The sequence below is a fragment of the Mastigoproctus giganteus genome, chromosome 5 (assembly GCF_048544385.1).
Source record: "Mastigoproctus giganteus isolate SK-2022 chromosome 5, ASM4854438v1, whole genome shotgun sequence".
NCBI lineage: Eukaryota > Metazoa > Arthropoda > Arachnida > Uropygi > Thelyphonidae > Mastigoproctus > Mastigoproctus giganteus.
Genome location: NC_143579.1, coordinates 78,806,355 through 78,825,525, shown reverse-complemented (window position 1 = coordinate 78,825,525; position 19,171 = coordinate 78,806,355). Strand labels below are relative to the sequence as shown.

The 19,171-nt window shown below is 39.4% G+C and overlaps 1 protein-coding gene across 2 annotated transcripts in view; it reads right to left on the bottom strand.

Annotated features, from left to right (window-relative positions):
• Window positions 1-18,478, bottom strand: part of LOC150085514 (carbonic anhydrase-related protein 10-like) — an 84,276-nt gene extending 65,798 nt beyond the window's left edge. For both annotated transcript variants that reach the window (XM_090373308.1, XM_090373307.1), the window contains exon 1: window positions 18,090-18,478. In XM_090373308.1, coding sequence (XP_090229434.1) covers window positions 18,090-18,177 — 88 coding nt within the window. In that variant the 5' untranslated portion in view covers window positions 18,178-18,478. The remainder of the gene's footprint in view (window positions 1-18,089) is intronic.
• Window positions 18,479-19,171: the final 693 nt, after the last annotated feature.

Genomic DNA, 19,171 nt, shown 5'->3' with positions numbered 1-19,171 from the left:
TTTAGTCCAAAATCCTTACTAACTGTGCATAACTGATTAAGATTTTCCTCTAATTCTTTGGGATCGTGGCTTATGACCACAATGTCATCTGCAAATCGCAAATGGTTTAGGTACTGTCCATTCACATTGACTCCTTTGTGCGACCAGTCTAATCTTCTGAAAGCTTCCTCAAGGGCAACTTCGGAGATATTGTGTCTCCTTTCTCAAATTTTAAATTTCCTACTGTCTTTGTCCAGTCTAATAAAGGAGGTAGCGTTCTCATATATTTTCTTCAAAATCATAATATATGGGGTACCTATGCCTTGTCTTTCCAGTGCCCAAAACATTGCCTTATGCTGTATGGAGTCAAATGCCTTTTCATAATCCACAAATGCCAGGCATAATGGTGTTTTATATTCATTTGCTTTCTCCATTAGCTGTGATATTACGTGAAGGTGATCCATAGTTGAGAATCCTGTCCTAAAGCCAGCTTGCTCTTTCGGTTGATTCTCATCAAGTATTCTTTCTAATCTGTTAGTAATGACCCTTGTGAACAACTTGTAGATGTGGGATGACAAGCTGATTATTCTATAATTTCCAATTTCTGATTTATCTCCTTTCTTATGCAGCAAACTGTGATTGCATTATTCCACTGCTTAGGCGTCACGCCTTTTCTAATGCACTTTGTGAAGAGCCTTGCCAGTTTTTGTGTTATGTCTCTTCCTCTCAATTTTAACAACTCTACAGTAACTTCATCTTCTCCCGGGGCTTTCTGATTCTTCATTTTCTTCAATGCATGTTCTACCTCATCATGAAGAATATTGGGTATGTCATATGTGTTGCTACTTTGCAATCCATCTTCCCCACTGCTGGCATCATTCCCCTGCTCCTTGTATAATTCTCTATCGTAGTCTTCTGCTATTTGAATTATGCCTTCTCTGCTGTTTATAAGTACATCATCGCTATTCTTCAGTTTCAGTATCATTTGTCTTTCTGTATTACTGCGCATGGCTGCTGATTTAAATCCTTTGTTTTCCTTTAATGCTTGTTCTACTTTTTTTGTGTTAAATCTTCTTATGTCCTCTCTGAGTCTTTTTCTAATGGCTTTGCATAACCCAGTATACTCAATTTTCTCCCTGTCAGTGTTTTACTTGCTTTTCATTTGTTGTCTTTGGTTCATCATGACAAGTGTTTCTTGGGCTTTATTACTTTCAGAAAGTTGTAATATTCCTCGTCGATATCTTGGCCCTGAACAGTCTGCAGAAGTTCAAACTTGTTCTTAAGTTCCAGTACATACTGCTTTTTCTCCTCTTCCGTTATCTCAAAGACCTTTGTATTATTTACTGGAGTCAGTTTTTTTCCTTTCCTACATCTATATGAAGTGTACATCTTACCATTCTGTGATCACTTCCAACATTTAGGATGAAGTCGATTTCATTAGTAGTTAATCCATTTGGACTCTTCCATGTCCACTTTCTGTTCACCCTTTTCTTGAAAAAAGTGTTCGTTACTGACAATTCTTGAGATTCTGCAAATTCCACAAGTCTTCCGCCTCTTTCATTTCTTTCACCAATTCCAAAATTTCCTATAATTCCCCTTTCTGCAGTCAGTACTGCAGAAAGGGGAACTTCCTGCAGATGAAGGAATGCTACATCTAAGAACTTCCTATAATCTTAGATGTAGCACCAACCAATGCAGCCATAAGAAGACAACAAACAGTGCTCTTTCTTCCTCTGGATCCCTCGGCCGCCACAGGAATGACAGTTTTTTTGGGGAGAGACTTTATTCAGAACGCTTGAAGAAAGAGGACGAAACAAAGTGAGGATATCTTTTGGATGGTGGCCAATCTGGTCTTCTGACTTCAATCCGACTGAGAATGTGAAATGTCTACGGAGAACTATTTAATATTAGTGTTGGCCGTATAGTGCAAGGAAGCCACAGGCTTTTGCAACACGGGCAAAAAAGAAAAATGAAAACGTGAAAATGATAGGAATATACACAAATTATATGCTTATTTCTCACGTACATAACCATCCAGTTGATCTTTAAATTTCTTCAAACTGTCAGCCTGAACTGCCTGCGCTGAGGCAACTTTTCCCAGTAATCAGCGACTCGCTGGCTAAAAGAAACCTTCCTACAATCTAGCTAAATTCCTTCCCCTGTAATTTGAATTTATGGCCCCTAGTTCTGGAATTATTTATAACATAGAAAATTCCGCCTTCATCCATTTTACTTCCTCCCAGAGCCTTATAAAACCTCAATCAGGTCGCCTCTAAGGTGCCTGGTTACCAAGCTCTGATGACTACATAATCGAAGTCTTTCCTCGTACGGTCCCCTTTTTGCCGATTTCACCATTCGATTTGCCCGTTTTTGGACCCTCTCAGGACCTCGATATCTTTTTACGGATGAAATCTCCGTACTTGGACACGGTAATCCAAATGCAACCTTACAATTGCCTATACAGCGGGACCATCTCTACAGGATATTGTTCGATAAATCATCGATAGGGCACCATGGGCTGCCTTGGCCGCCTGTTCACACTGATCAGAGAACTTCATATTTGCCGGGAACTCGCATATTCCTTTATTTCTCTTCCATAAGTGTTTTGGAAGTTGCTATCCCCCAAGTGTAAGATCTTGCATTTTTCTGCATTAAAACTTAACTTCCATTTTTCTGACCATCCTTGAAGTCCGCTTAGGTCATCGTGAAGGAGCGCTGCTTGGCATTGCTCATTAACGACTCTCCTAATCTTTCCATCGTCTGCAAATTTTTAAATCTCTCTCTCTATCACTTCGTCGATATCGTTTATGAAAATCAGAAACAGGGGTCTAAGAACTGATCCTTGGGCGACTTCACTTCTGATGTTACACCAAGAATATTCATTAACCACAACCCTCTGCCTTCTGCTCTGCAACTATCCTGCGATCCATCTTAGAATCATGTGAGTAATCCCAGTATGTTGCAGCTTATAGAGTAACCTCTCCTGAGGAATTCGGTCAAATGCCTTTTGCTAAAATCCAAATAAACTATGTCGAAATTGTTCCATGCATCTAGGTCATGCGTAACTATCAAAAGAGCTTACCAGGCTAGTTAACTATGATGATGTTTTCTTAACAAAACCATTTTGTGTGTCCTTTAGAATGCCATTTCTGTCTAAATGTCCTTAGACTGAACTTCACTGTTAGAACCGCCTTTATGTATTGGCGATAAGTTGACACGTCATCAATACAAAGGAATCTCTTCTGAGTCCAATGATGCCCTCATAATTAACTTCAATGGTCAGTACATTCTCTGGCCGCTTCCCTTACTGGGTATGTGCCATCAACTCCAGGAGTCTTACTGCCTTTAGGCTCGAATTTTTTCTAACAAACGGTCATCTGTAATTTCTAAATGACTAATTTCATTTGTCTCAGCCTCACTCTTTTACAGCCTCTCCTCAGTAAAGATCAATGCAAAGTATTTGTTCATTTCGTCAGTAACATCAGCTGGGTTATCTAAGACACTACCACTCCCATTACACAAGAGTCCGATCTTATTTCTCTTTCTTCTTTGTATTCACATACATGAAAAACTCCTTGTCTCTACTCTTTGCCCTCTCAGCCAATGCTTTCTCGTACTCAGCCTTGGCCGCTCTAGTTGTGGCACAGCTTCTTCCACAGCCCTCCATGATAATATCTAGGAATAAAAAAAACAGTCGAATTACTCGTACAATACGTTATGAACCAATACATTTACAATTTACGTAGCTGTGATAATTGATTCTTTAGAAAGATCAGCTCTAATTGATTCTGTCTCTCCGATAGTAACAAAAACTCTCCTAAACATGTTTGTTATTTAAAATGCACAATAGACAGCTCAGAAAGAGAAAAAAAACTGATTAAGGAAAGTTTTGTATCTCTTATTAAAAACGGTCACTTTTTCTTTCAAGCTGTATCCTCTTCCAGCTAATGGACTTGCACGCTTTCTTTGTCCATGTAATTATTTGTGTCGCTTTTTTTCTCCTTTCGCTCTCTCCGGCTTTTTTTTTTTTTTTTAACTCTGATATGCGCAACAAATAAAAAAACTTTCTTCTTGCATTTATGCCATCTTTTGTTTAACTGTAAACGGAAGTAAGGGAAAAAAGCAAAACAATTGTCGATAGGTTAGAGAGAAAAAAATCTGTTGTCACTTTAAGACTGAAAACAGAAAATGAAAATTCTCTTGTCTTTGTACGGCTGTCTTATTTGTTCACGGAACAGAAACTCTAACAATGGAAACAAATTTACCCCCCAACGCCCCCACCGAGAAGATTTACAACTTCATTTGTAAAAGAAAGCTTAAATTCTGGAAGACAAACGATTGTTCTCATTGAAAGACAAGAACAACATAATTGCCTTAGATTGCTTCTCCAAGAGAGACGTCTACTCTGTTAAGCACTATATAAATCCTCTTTTAATTAACTATCATTGCGTGGACTCTGTTTTCTAAAGTTTGCGGCCACCCCATACTTGCATTACACTACTTTGGCATTAAAATTACATACTTCCAGCTGATTAATAAAATTTCGTTTTATAATATAATAAAAAATTGCATTTAAAATAGTTTTATGCTAATGAAACAAGTTTGCCCCCCAACGCCCCCACCGAGAAGATTTACAACTTCATTTGTAAAAGGAAGCCTAAATTATAGATTTCATAAAGCTAAATGCAATTTAAATTTGCATTTAAAATAGCTTTATTATAACGCAAATTAAAATAAAAAATCTGTATCGGGAAAACTATAGAAATAGAATGACGTAACAATGCCTAAGAAGCGTAACAATTGTATGATTTCGTGCTTCCTTTTGTTACGCGTCTGTCTGGTTATATCTATTACACACATTGTTACGTCATTGAATCTGACAATTTGTTTTGCTCACCAGATGTCACTACAGCTAATTGCCTAAGACAAATCGTAATGTAGAATTGCAAATTCCTTGTGAATCCAGCTGTGAATGCCGAATTTTCTGAATTTTAAATTTTTTTAGAAAAGATTTAAGAAGGATTTCTTTAAAAGCCAACGCAATCTTAAGATAATTTTTTTTTTTATCAAAATATCCGAATTTAAATCGGAATAAAGCGCAAACACCATCCAATTATTATCATCAGCAATGCTTGGAATTTAGGACTGAAGCCGAACTTATCTCTCACTGAGCAGAAAGTGGATGCAATACCCCGAATTCTCAACTACGAGTGGGAAGAGGGGAGGGAGGGAGGGGGGGAGTGTGAAAATCGATTGCATTAAATATGCGCAGCGGCCTAATCGATCTCTTCATATAGACAAGAGATTAGCGTTCATAGATAAGAGATTACTGTGTGAGGATAACAGATTGCCGTGCATCGAACAGAAAGGGGCCCTCAAACTCTGATCACTACGAAGAAACTACGCACAATAAAGCGTGTGCACGCGCTGGTTAATAACTCAGACGCAAAAGGGCAAACGAACGAGAAATTTTCCTCTGCGGAAAAGCGGACATTTTTCTCCGATGACGCAGGAGAGAGGGGATGGAGAGACAGAGAGAGGAACCAAAATGTAAGAAAGAGAACAAGATAAATACCTTTGTGGAAACATATCGAAGGTGAATACGAAGCTGGACGTAAAACGAAATGGCGTCTGCGCGTGTTCATATGCGACTTCTGAGCAGCTGCCACGTTAACGCGTCTATACACTGCGTTACCAAAATAACAGGGACACTGATGGGAGTTCGAAGCAATGTTTGTCGTTTGTTCCGTATTTTCAGTGAGGAAACGCAGGCCATGAGGCATCTCCGTTGCACGATTCCCCTTCTAGAGGGGCACTCCTCCCCAAAATTGATTAACTCTACAACGGGGTGGAAAAAAAAAAGTGCACAAAAGCCCCGTTCCGTTACTAATAGGAGGACAGTGCAAATACAAGAGGGAGAAGGAAACCGGAGACAAGGACAAGCTTTTAATTGACACGCGCACATCGTTTTTCCATAAAGTGGCCCTTTCTGGATACGAGCACGATGTGTATCATTGGTGGCTGCTGCGAGAGCCGATCTTTTCCAATATTTATCACCTATCTGACAGCTGTTGGGTCGATAATTCCGAAGGTAAAAGAGGAGGAGGAGGGGTGGCAGTGCGAATTACCAACGTATAGATTTGTCATCAGTGGTACTGCCGCCAAAAGAGGAATTCTTCGCGAGATATTCTTCGGTTGAACATCAAAAAGGAGCCCTTTTGTGCACCGCTCTGTAACTTGATATAAGGGCAGCCCACAGAACAGCGCTGCCCTTCGACATAAACGTCGTACACGCGTTGCAAAAAGTAACGCAAAATCTGTACACTAACCCCGGAAACCGAACATCGACCTACGAACTGTTTTCGGAATTCTCGAAAGGCTTCATTTTCGTAGAAAAACGCCTTAATTTCGCTCCCGCTTATTCTCACCATCCTCGTGTTTAATCTGCAAAACGCGCGCGCTCCCCGCTTCAAGCCACCGCCATGTACGGCTATCGCGCACTTCCGGAGGATTGGTATCGATAGTTTTATGAAAAGCTGTCAAGATGCGTGTCTTACAACAGTTCTTTCCGCACAAAGTTCCTTCCACCCCCCCTCCCGCGACCCCACCGCCTCTCGCGCACGCACGCACACACAGCCGTCAAGTGGTGGTGATCTACGACTCGATATTTTCGTAAGGGCTGCCGCCGTCACAGTAATTTCGGATCAAGAAAAGTTTTTTTTTTTTTTTCTCCTGGGCGGCCATGGCCCGCTCTCGTCGCTCTTTCACGAGGATTCACCTTAATCACTTATGACGTCACGTCTGTTCGCATTATGTGACGAACTTAGCGAGGTGAATTTATGCAAATTACTTCCTCTACAGAGCGCGGATCGTTTTGGAATCAATAGAGGGACGGAAACGAATTGGAAGTTTTATGGTGGCTGACAAAGTGTGAAACGCAAACACGGGGAAGATGCAAAGGGAGAGGAGTTGGAGCGATCCATCGGGGTTGTTGGGGAGGGGAACAATGGAGCGGTAATCAGTGGGAGTTATATAGGTGCATCGCTGATTTTCCCCGTACGAACTTCACTTCGCAGTTAAAGATAGAAATGAAATGCACTGAGATAACCAAGCTGTCTTTTTCTTCTCTCTCTGCTTCAAATAAACTCGGCTTCAGTTCGTTGCATAAGCGCACCGATGACGTTGTAAAATAGCACCGAGGACGGGGAACAACTTTTCCATTGAGATCACTTTTTCGTCCCAAACACCCAATTTATTTATTTTTCTTTTTTTTTTATATAGCGAACTGCAGATCCCTGACAGGACATAGAGCTGAAGGTTTGACAAGAAAAGCGGCTGAACATAAAACTAAACGAAGGAGATTTATTTAGGAATTAAAGACGAAGCAGCGAACGAATGCAAGGGATAACCGAGCCAATCTGTCAGTTTCATCCACGAAGCAGATGTTTATGAGGATGCGGAGGCTTCATCGAATGAAAAATGTCGTGTTTGGGCGAACAATATACAACGGTGGTCCACACAGCCAGACACCGTCAGCTGTCATCAATTTTTGGAACGGCGTTCCGTTTCTAGGCGAACAGGTAAAGCGAAAAGGTCGGAGAAAGGTTCTCGGAGACGGAACTCGCTTCGTAGAATATTTGCCAACAATGCGGGACGTATTTAACAATCCAGCTGTTGCTTTTAGCGCCTTCATTGTTGCCTCTTACGCGTAAACCCATTGTTGCTCGCAACAATGGTCGCTTCTGTTGACAATTTTCTCTTCTCGTACTCGACGTGTTCCATTACCGAAATCTCAATCCGCGGCACGTTTTCAATAGCCCTCTTTAGCGCCAATCGCTGCTAATAAGTGGAAAGTAGTGGTCATTATTATTGATCCACACGGGCACACACCCGGCTCGTAATTAGGTGGCTCGGAGAGAAAATTGTGTGCCGGCAGAGATCGTCCATATTCGTAGGTAACATTGTGTCAAGTGGCGAGACAAAGTGGTTGCTATAAGTTACCGAGGGCCTCATCACTAACTGACTCTAATTTACGATCGACTGCAAAATAAGCTACTCAACTTTTTTTTTTGCCCCTTTTCTTATCGAAAAGAAATTGGCTCATTTGTCAGCCATCGCTGAAGATGTAAATCACTCTTTATAAGGTACTGACACGAGTACGTGAAGGGAGGCGCCAATAACAACGCACGCACATCGTTACATACTACTAAAATCTTCCTCGATGTATTAATACACACCCAGAGGCTCTGCAACCTTTAAATCACTAGAAAAACTATTCGTATTTAAATCCCTTTTCTCTTAATACCTTTCGACATTGCAGTTCTGTTAGTGTTCTTAAATGCGCAACCTCTCAATTAGTATTCTTGATCCCTTAATGGGGCGTAGCTGTATGCTCCCATCGTGCATTGTTTACCAAATACTGCATTTTGTTTACTAACTAACGCAATCAATCATGGGCTCAGTTTCGACAAAAACTCGTACATTTTCTTCAAAGTGCAGATTCCATCCGCCATTTCGATATATCCTTTATTTGTCTTCTGGAAGCATTTATTACTGTTTATTATTTATTTATTGTTTATTATTTATTATTGTATATGAATATTTATTTATTGTTTATTATTATTATTTATTTTTGTTTATGATTATTATTTATTGTTTATTATTATTATTATTTATTTTTGTTTATTATTATTATTATTTATTTTTGTTTATGATTACTATGTATTTAATCATTGTTTATTATTATTATTTATTTTTGTTTATTATTATTATTTATTTTTGTTTATGATTATTATTTATTTATGATTACTATGTATTTAATCATTGTTTATTATTATTATTTATTTTTGTTTATGATTATTATTTATTTATTTATTGTTTATTATTATTTATTTATTTATTTATTATTTATTATTATTTATTTATTTATTTATTTATTTATTATTATTATTTATTTATTTATTATTGTTACTTATTATACTATTATTTTGTTTAATATTTTAAGCTCAGTGTTACGCAAGAAAAAAAACCCATTGGATTCATTGTTGTAATTAAACAATAACCCTCACATTCAATATTGTTAGTTTATAACAATTCTCTGGATCCATTGTTGCTTTTCAAACTTGTCTCGGTTTGTTCACTTTCATTTAAAGAGTCGCTGCAAGACATGGAAACACAGTCACTGGGGTTATTACATTTTAGGAACTGTGACTTTTAAAACGTGCAGTAACCGAAAGCTATTAGGGGGTAAAATAACACGCGATGGCAAGTAATAAGCGAGTAGATAGAACCGTTGTATAAAATGGCATCTTCGCGAAGTCCCCTTTGTTAAATCGCCTGCATATTTTAAACAATCGAAGTTTGGTGGCATAACAGATACGCGATACGACGCCAGATGTTTGGATTACCACACGGCGATGGGTAACATATCAAGCAGGAAAACGCAACAACACGAACAATAAGAGTCGGGCAACGTGTTATTAGCGAGAGGAGTTGTTCACTTTTGCCCAACTGCGTAATTCCAGTGTACAACCGCTCGATAAACTAAACAGCGCAGCAGAGGTCCGCCGTAATTTCAAATAGTCACAAGCAGATCGAAACGGTGTGTGTGTGTGTGCGCGAGTATGATGGAAATGTTTATTTACTTTCTTGCCGACCCTTATTTGCCTTTCGATTTGTTTACTCAGAAATAGCACTTAGCCTCGTGCACGATGTTGTACGAACAAGCAGAAGCTTGCCAAACTTAAATAAATAACGGCAAACATCGCTAACGGACGAAGCTTTTTGGAATCTGACATTAATTTAGAGATCTCTTTAAAGAGACGTTGAGTCCAGTGCGTCAATAAATGGCAATCACAGCTCATATCCATTGCCATCAATTAGCTTTGCATGTTTGAACTGCGGTTGGAAATAATCAAATCATCGGCTGCTCCTAACAATGAACTTCTAGCAATGTTCTACGTCATAACTTTAATTTTTTTTTCAACAATGGTTTTTATGTATTGTTCCCTTTGAAAAAATCTGGGTCACTTCTAATATTGTTTCTTTTTATGACTATTGTTGCTTTTAACAATAAACAAATTATCGGCTGCTCCTAACAATGAACTTCTAACAAAGTTCCAGATCATAACTTTTTATTTTTTTTTCAACAATGGTTTTTTATGTATTGTTCCCTTTCAATAAATGTGTGCCGCTTCTAACATTGTTTCTTTTTAACCATTGTTGCTTTTAACAATATTCGTTCACTTTTATTAGCGCATTATTAGAATTCGATTGTTATTATGATGAATTTATTAAAAAATTATCGAAATAAATGTTCTTTTAGAATAACAAAATGAATATTTTCCTTTTTGTGAGATATTCTACAGCATAAAAAGGGAATGCAAGAATGCAGTTAAAATGAAAACGAACTATTCGATAAAAAAAAAATTATAAAACCATTACAAAAAAAGTAGTTCTGGAATCGTATAAAATCCATTCTTCGAAAGTTAAACAGCACGGTTCAGCGAGGACTAGAAAAAAAGAAGAATGGAAGAGAGGCTTTTTCGTGCGTTTCCATAATCCTCCGAACAAAGTTCCAAGTATCTGTGGAAATCTTATACACCATTTAGAGCCTTCGAGATCTCCAATGGTGGCGAATAAATTAGTGACGATCCCCCCTTTTATCTCTCGTTGCCCACACATTATCACGTGCGGTCTCTCCGTAACTATACATCAAGCTATGGTGCGTGCAACAACGCCCCGTGGCCCAACTATTTCTATCCATTTTTATTCGAACGTGCGGTGGATGAGGGGCGGGGACGGACTCGTGGTTCCAAGATAAGTGTGTGCGTGGCTCGCGCAGATAGCCGAGCGTGGTTATTAGTGTCCGACGAACATTTCTTAGCAGAGTTTTATGATAATGCCCATTAAAAGAATCTTCTCTCGATCGAGAACGATGTTGGCGGGAGAAATGCAAAGTTTACGGACTGCAGACGATCGGAGAATTATGCCTGCGTTTAGGGGATCGTACGGGGACCCCCTAAATGTGCCGCGGTTCTTTTAATAAATGATTCCAAAGCTGTATTAATTCAATACACCCGCAGAGTGTACATCTTTGTGCAGTTTGTCGACTGTCGTGAATAATAATTTCATCCCCGTGCGCATTTCCGCTGCTTAAACCGTACTTCCGACCATCTCGTGATAAATGGCGTTCTCTTTTACACTGCGAACACAGGTGTTAGGTCAGGACCGTGCATCCCGCATTTTTCTGTGATAGCGATCTAAATGTTAAATCGATTGGAACAAGTCACTCCTGAGAGCCCACAAAGAGAGCGCTCCGAGTTCGGTTTTTGCTCGCTGTAAATACAACCGAATGCGATAATTTTTAACTGTTTCTGGGGCAACGTTCATCTGTCTTGATCAGCGAGGGAAAATGCCGTTTTTTTCAGGGACGGAGATCTCTGTATTGATTAGCATTAAAACATTTCATAAATAAGATGCGTAAACGCGTCTTATTTAATGGTCCTCGTAGAACTCTGGGTACAAAAAAGTGCGCGTAGTACTAATGAGAATGTCACGTGATGGAAATGGGCTTTTTTTTTTCCCTCGCTGGACGCGTTGGCTTTGTTTTCTTTCTTGCCGCTGCAAAAAGTGGTCTCTCGATGGACAAAAACAGGCCGATCGATGGAGGTTTGTTTGCCAAATAAAAATATGCTCGCAGATTTGTTTCCATCTGGAGGGTGGCTAATAGAATCGCGCCGAAAAGAAGGCGATTGTAAAAGGAAATCCCGGCGTTTATTTATCGAGGAAAAGGCACTCGAAAGCTGAAAGGACAACAGGTAAACATTGGGTTGAAAAAAGAGCTTCTTTAACATCCTCCACTGACGATTTTTAGTGATGAATCCCTCCTCCTTCCTCCCTCGAGTGTTTCTCCATTCCTAATTCGCGTAACATGATTTAGAAGTACGGCCATTTTAAAATGCAGGCTCTCTTTGTAAAGGTTAGTAGCACAGTGAACTCGGTTAAGTGATCACATTAATCTGAGAACGTGGAAGAGGCTTGTTACTTAGTAACCACCTGCTCCAAGGAAAAGGTGCTGTCCTCTGAATATCTTATACCTAAAGTGTTGATTACACAGTTTGTTTCGAGACTCCAATCTCACAAGTTGTTTTCCAGTTAGACCACAATGTAATCATTGGTGTAATGCTCCACGAGAGCGCTCTCCCCCTGCTGCAAACGAAGTGAAATCCACAATCTAAGCTAGCTTATGTGGAAAGGATTCTCCTTAGTCACGCGACGTAGTGATTTAAGTGCGAAACCCCTTACATGCGATGACCCGCACAATTGTTCTCTTCACTCGATGTTGCCGGCTTGATTTACCTCTTTCTTCTAGCTTTTCTCAGAATGGAAATATGGGCCTACGTTTATGGCCTCTTTATATTTCCATCTCCCTTCTCACTACCATTCATATTCTGTCTTTCTAGTGTTTTTCGTTCTGTAAGAATTATAGAGGTTGCTGTAAGAGGTTGCAGTACGGCGTGTTCGCCGTTCTAATGCGAATTTGGTTAGGAGAGCTTCCGTAAGACCACCCCTTATTGCGGTCCATCTCGCCCGGCTGAAGTAGCTTGCGCAATGCATCCACGGCCTTGATGACGATCTCTCCACTTCATTGCCGCACTACATAACTCCCTGTTGGTGTGTATTTGTTTTTCGCGTGTCTGTTGTATACCACAATAGACAGCTCATCTTACACGACGTATCCGACCGCTGTTGGTAGCGTAAATTACCTGTACCAATCTCTGCTAACAGTATTCTGGAAGGAATCAAGAGTGACAACCAAATCACCGTGACGCAAATTAACTTAAAGCTAAACTAATTAGCGCGGCATTAATTTAACGGGGTGTCGCTGGAGCCGACTCCATGCAGCAAGTTTACAGATCTCCAATTTAGCGGAATAATTTCTAGATTCTCTCCCCCGGCACAGTTCTCTTAGTGATGACGGCTATTTGGACTAACGCAAGGTGAGGTGAGGGATGTTTATTTTGTGCACGCAAGTAGATCCGAGAGTCGAGTGAAAGAAGTTCAGTTTACAGTAACGATGCTGATTAATGGAACGTCTTGTAATTGGCTATAATATTTTGGTTATGAAGTGTATAATGACATTAGGACTATAGGCTTTGGAAGAAATTTAAACTACAAACAAATTCTGTTTATATAATTCAGAATATTAGAAAATATTTTTATCTTGCTTCACTGAAAGGTTGCTTTCCTGCATAACTATGAGATGTGCAGAGCTGCATCTATCTAGGGGCTGAACAAGTATTTGAGGTAAATAAATACAAATCTTCATTGCGGTACATAAAAAAATATTTACTTAATTATTATTTTTTTTATTTAACAGCACCACTTGGTGGATAAGAAGGAGCAGAACCACAGACGTGACATGGTCCACCATATGTTAGCTCGCACTCAAAAGTGCTCTTAGTTCTCATCAGGACAGCCCTCAGAGAGACAGGGTCAAAGTTCGTTTAACAGGTTGATCTTCTAAACGAACAACTGAGAAAAAGAGTTCGAGCAAAAAGAAAATGGACTTTCATCCTCTAGAAGCACGTTTGGCTAAACAGGAACGAGATGACGAGAAAAAAACCAGCATATCACCACTCATCTGTTAATATAATTAGGAGTTCCGAACAGATGCCGAATCTGAATTGTGAGAATCAAAGACCGCCTCCATGTCGACTGGTTACTGCCAACTCTTTTAGTTCAAAAGCCAAAGAATGCTGATGAAGATGGAGAGCAGATTAGTGATAACTTACTTGTTGGAAAGGGGTATTGAAACTAAGGAAATGCATCTGGAAGAGGCTGCTTTGTGAATGTGAGGAGAATTGGTTTCTCTAACAGTGTCGCTAAGTTCAATGTAATAAAAGTAGGGATGGACTGTATTTTAGTATTGGAGAGCGAACTTTTGACAGAGGCCTTAGCAAAAAGATGTTCCACAGTTGTGAAAACAATTAGTGAGTGCAGCATTGAAGATGACAAAGAAGAGATTGGAGGATACATTGGCTGAGACATTTCATAATGAATTGGAATCTATTTCTTGAAAACACTGAAGTGAAAACAAGGACACGAGTTGATCGCTGCGGTTAACTCTTCTCTACTGATTGTAATGGACAGCCAATGGGTAATGCACTTTCTTAGGATGGACTGATAAGGCAATATCGTTCTACTTTGGTATCAATGAACGTGGTGATGAAGTCCAGCCAACTACATAGATCCAGTTAGGAAAAGAAATCGAAGCAGACATTCTTTTTTGTGTTGGGTTCCTTTGATTGGGTCCTGTCAATATAAAACTTAACTGCTTGGGACCACAGGTGTTTGAAATCCGCATGCGCTCTCCACCGGGCAATTCTGTCACGTCAGAGGGCTGCTTGCGAGCTTCTCAATCACTGTTCAGGTAAAAGCATATATTGAGATCTGGGATCTACCATAATCTAGAGCTGGAACAGTATTATTCCTCTTGAAAGCATCATATGTTGCAGTGGTGGCGTCCAGTAAGTGATTAAGTTCATAGAGTTCTCAACTTAATCAGTTTAATTATCTTCATAGTTTTAGTTGATTCCAATTTTGGCAGTTTTGCTATGACCGGGACTGTGTCATGGTCCGATTTAAACTACTTCAAAGGAGGGGACTAACTGTACAAGGTATGGTAGCGAGGATTAGATAAAAAAAACTGGTTGTAAAGTACCATACGTGCACAGTTGAGATGTGAAAGGAGGAACCGTTTGAAATAAAACAGTTGTGGAAAAAGGTGGAAGTCCATATCGACAAAGCGAGACGCTAAGGAATAAAGTTTGTCGCTAATTCACTTACATACCTTAAGAACAAGGTCATGTGATGGAAATAAAGATGAAATATAGACGACCGTTATATCAAGAAGGATGCTGTTAATGAGCCCAGCAGATAGGGCCTAACTCAGGTGGCTGGCAGTTCTTTAATTAATCTACCTTTATCACTGGAAGTAAAAATAAAAGTAGATTAATTGAACAACTGAGAAACACCAGACTTCAGCATGCATTATCCTTCACTTTTTTCCTGGATGTAAATGCAGACTCGAGTCTAAAGGAAGATCTGGTCCACAGTATCGAGCCTTTTCTTTTTTTTATTTATACCACAACTTTTTTTTAATCTCTAGATTTAGGAGATGTTAGTACCACAAACTATAGATATTGAAATAATTTAAATATTTCAATATTGAAATAGACAAATAATATTTGAAAATCTAAAACATTTATTCGCTCTTCTAGGCACATCAGTCTAAATCTGTGGCATCTTTCTTGGTAATTAATGTCCAAATTTAACTTATAACAAAGGTATCTTGAAAAGCTACTTTGATTTTGCCCAATTTGCTGTTTTTTTTACAATGTCCATAAGGGTTTCTAAATGGATGAATTATCCCCTCTTATAAGTAAAAGTGTTATTTTATAGATCCTGGTGGATGCATACAACAAAACGCAGGAGCATCGATGCTAATAGATAAATATTCTCAGCTATACATCACATAAATTCCACATTTTTTGTTGTTCTATCAGTGCATCAATTGACCGAAGATCCTGTCTCGGTTTATTGAACACGCCTTGCTCTAAAGGATCCAATAACAAAACAAGACGAACGTATTGCCATCAAGGTGTGCCCTGAATTAAACGAATAACTGTTTTAGGATGCCTTACTCGAAAAGAAAAAACATAGAATGAGCGAGTTTAATTAATCTCACAAGTACTTAATGTTATAAGACGCGAGACGGCTCCACTGGTGTTCTTCGTGGATCCACATTGCCGATTTTCTTGTTTTAGTAGGTAAAGTCTACGTACGTGACAGACTGACGTATTCAATTAAGTCTTATACCGAGAGCCAAATAAATGGGCTTCGTTAGCCTTGGTTGCGAGGGCGTCTGCGTGGGGAAGGTAGGGGAGGGAAACGGAAGACAGTCGAGTACTTGCATATTAGGATGGCGAAGAATAATTAAAATAAAGAGAAGCCAGAAGTTGTTCTTCTCTGGCAAAGAAAGAAAATCTGCCAAAAGACGGACAGCTCTTGAGATACAATGAAACCATGTCTCGCGAGCTGTCTTTGCGACGCGTGAAAAAGCAAGATTACAGGAAGCATGAAATTCTAAGTAATATTTATTATTATACAAAGGCGAGGAAATAAAATGCAAACATTTTAGCTCCTCTCTCAAATTCAAATGAGGTTAAAAGAAGATTAAGAAAGAAAGACAAATTGGATCGAAGAGAAAGGAGAACTGGAAGAGGAAAAGATGGAGGGAAGAAGTAGTAGAAAATGTATCTTTAAAAATATTGCACAACTACCAGTATCTCTTTAAGATAGTGTTATTAGAATTTTGTTCAAAATTCGCAATAAACCCGAATGACACTAGCAGCGTGGTAAAACTGTTTCACTAAAAACACGCTGCTCAGCGCTTCTTTCGTGAAGTCACCACGAGAGGCAGCACATTCTTCCAAGATGGCTGAGATAAGACACCAAACATATTAATGTGCGTCGTATTTTGGTAAATTTGCGTAACTATAATGTGTCAATTAACATTACTGAAGTGAGCACCCCCTGTCGGCAAAGTGAGTCAACTAAACGTTGTTGGATCTTTTGGTTTTTACAGAAATGCTGTCACAGTCATTGGAGCTGAAATATCATCTCATTGGTGTGACGTTTTCCCTAAGCCCTCCCATCACCATTTGCACTCTCGTATTTCATCTGTTCGTATTATGGCCCGTTAAAATAACCGAGTTGTATATCGACCACAAAGAGAAGTAGCCGCTCCTACATAAGTCACTGCAGTCAATAAGACATTTTGGCTAAGTACCGCAAAAGGTTTGCAGTCCAACCAACGTAAATTGCCATTTATTCAAGATGACAATTCGTATTTGGAATATAAATGCCCACGAGGCAAAGTTATAATAAATTGTTTTAGATAATACAGAGGGGGGACATTGATTGCCCAATTTATTTTAGAGCATAAAACTCCATCAGAAATTTGCTCGATGTAACAGTAGTCGAACAGAGCGACATCTGTTGGTCGATTTATTTGCACGTCAAATTAACCAATTCGTAAGCTTAAAAAAGATAGATATTACAAGATGGAGTTAAGGATAAGGGGACAATCACAGTGATGCGCAGTCGCAATGAGAATTATTATAACGCTATCTTCATATGTCGCATACAAATCTACACCTAAAGATGCGTTGTGTGGTTTCTTTAAATTTCTGCTTCTAGCATCGAAATTACTTGCGCGATTGATATCATCATTTCTCTCTCTCTCCTTTTCTTTCTTTTGGTGTCGCGCGATGCCAATCGATTAAGGCTTTGAAGGTTTTAAAAACTTTCCGCTGATGACTGCATTTTGCCTTCGGGAGATTTGGAGTTTTCACATCCGGCAAGATGACTTGCACAATTCGCAAACAGTACAACTATTCGAGTCTTCTTCTTTCTCTCTATCTTAATCACCCACACACACAACACACATGCGAAAGGGAGAGTAGATAGGAAGTCACCATTGGGGCGCACTAATTTTTCCCTTTTATATACATAATTCTGCTGAACAGCTGGTCCTGGCTGTTGCCTAGGCAACGGATTACTAGGAGCAGATTGAGGCTGTTACGTATTTTGTGAGCGGCTACTCTATTCACATTTTCTATCAACATAGCTGCAAATGTTTTAGAATTTATGTGAAGATTGCCTGCGAAACTAGTAAGCATTGCAGTGAATGCAGTTTTACAGGGGCAACACATACACACACGGATGGATCTTCTTTATAGATGTTTTGTTCTCCGAGTAATTTTAATAAACAGCTTACAAATTAAAATATCTTTTGTGAAATTTTAGGAGGATGCTTCCGGTAAATAAACATTTTTATTCTTGGATTTTAGAAACGTCATATAAGGTAGAATTGGCGTATAAAGATAAAATTATGGACGTTCAATAAGTTGCGCAACTAGATCTGGTATTAACTGAGCATTCATTGTTGGGCGAGTTTATTAAATCGAAAAAAAGCGTGCCAATAAAACTGACTAAAATAAACAAATAAATAAAATAAGAGAACAATAGCAATTGGCACTTACCCAGCAAGGATATTAGCATGGCCAAAGCGGATAGCAAAGTTGGGGGATAGCTGTAAAACACCAGCGGCAAGGCTGCCGGGATGATCATCGGGCAACACTACAGTTGGGTGGATCCACTTTGGGTTTCGATGAACACCCTGAGCAAAGGTATCACATACACCTGAGCACACACAGACACACGCACACATACGCACGCTCGCACGCACGGAAAGGCAGCAACAAACACAACTGGTAGTAACTGCAAATCAAGTTACACGCTTCGAATGTAGACGCAACAAATAAGCCATCGGGGGAGGAGACGGGAGAGTGATAACGGGCCGTACCGACACCATGTGAAGCTGCGGCTTACATATGCGTCCATGTGTGCACCGAAGCCGAACTTCCCTCACTCTATCGACCCACCTGCAGGGAATAAGTGAAGTGTATTAAAGCCGGCCTAGTACAGCTGGCGCGAGTCTACAGACCAGTGACAGAAGCGCCACCACAGCTCAAACTTCGCTGCCTCAGGACAACGAAGCTTTAAGGAAACTGTCGAGAAAGAGCGGAAGAAAGTTTCGGACTGCTTTTTTTATTTTTTGTTTCTCACGGTACTTAAGCACACACTAGCAGCCATTCCTTTTCATAGCTGTGCTCAGTCGCGGCAGAGGAGAAGGCGTACACTTCTTTCTCGTGCTGCCATCGAAGCGTACACCGGAATACCGTATGGGTGAGGGCACACAAATGTTAATTCTCACTGAATACGCGATATTTGCCGGTTTATACCGTTAATGGCCGATATTTCTGCATCGAATTAAAAATTCATTTCGATGACGAGGCGATTTTTTTGTCCTCCCCTGTATGGTGACGTTTCTGGAGTTTGGATTCCAAGAGGCTTTTGTTAATCTGAAATGAATTTTGCTTCTTTCAAAAACGACCAAAAAATAAAATAAAATTTCCCCAAACCTTAGTAGATTGTAATTTATTTTAATGCTACTAATTTACTTTAAAAATAAAACGAAAAATAAACAAACAAGCTTCAAATTATAATATTGGCTATAATTTATTTTAATATCGAGTTAAATTGATCGTTTCCATCTTTAATT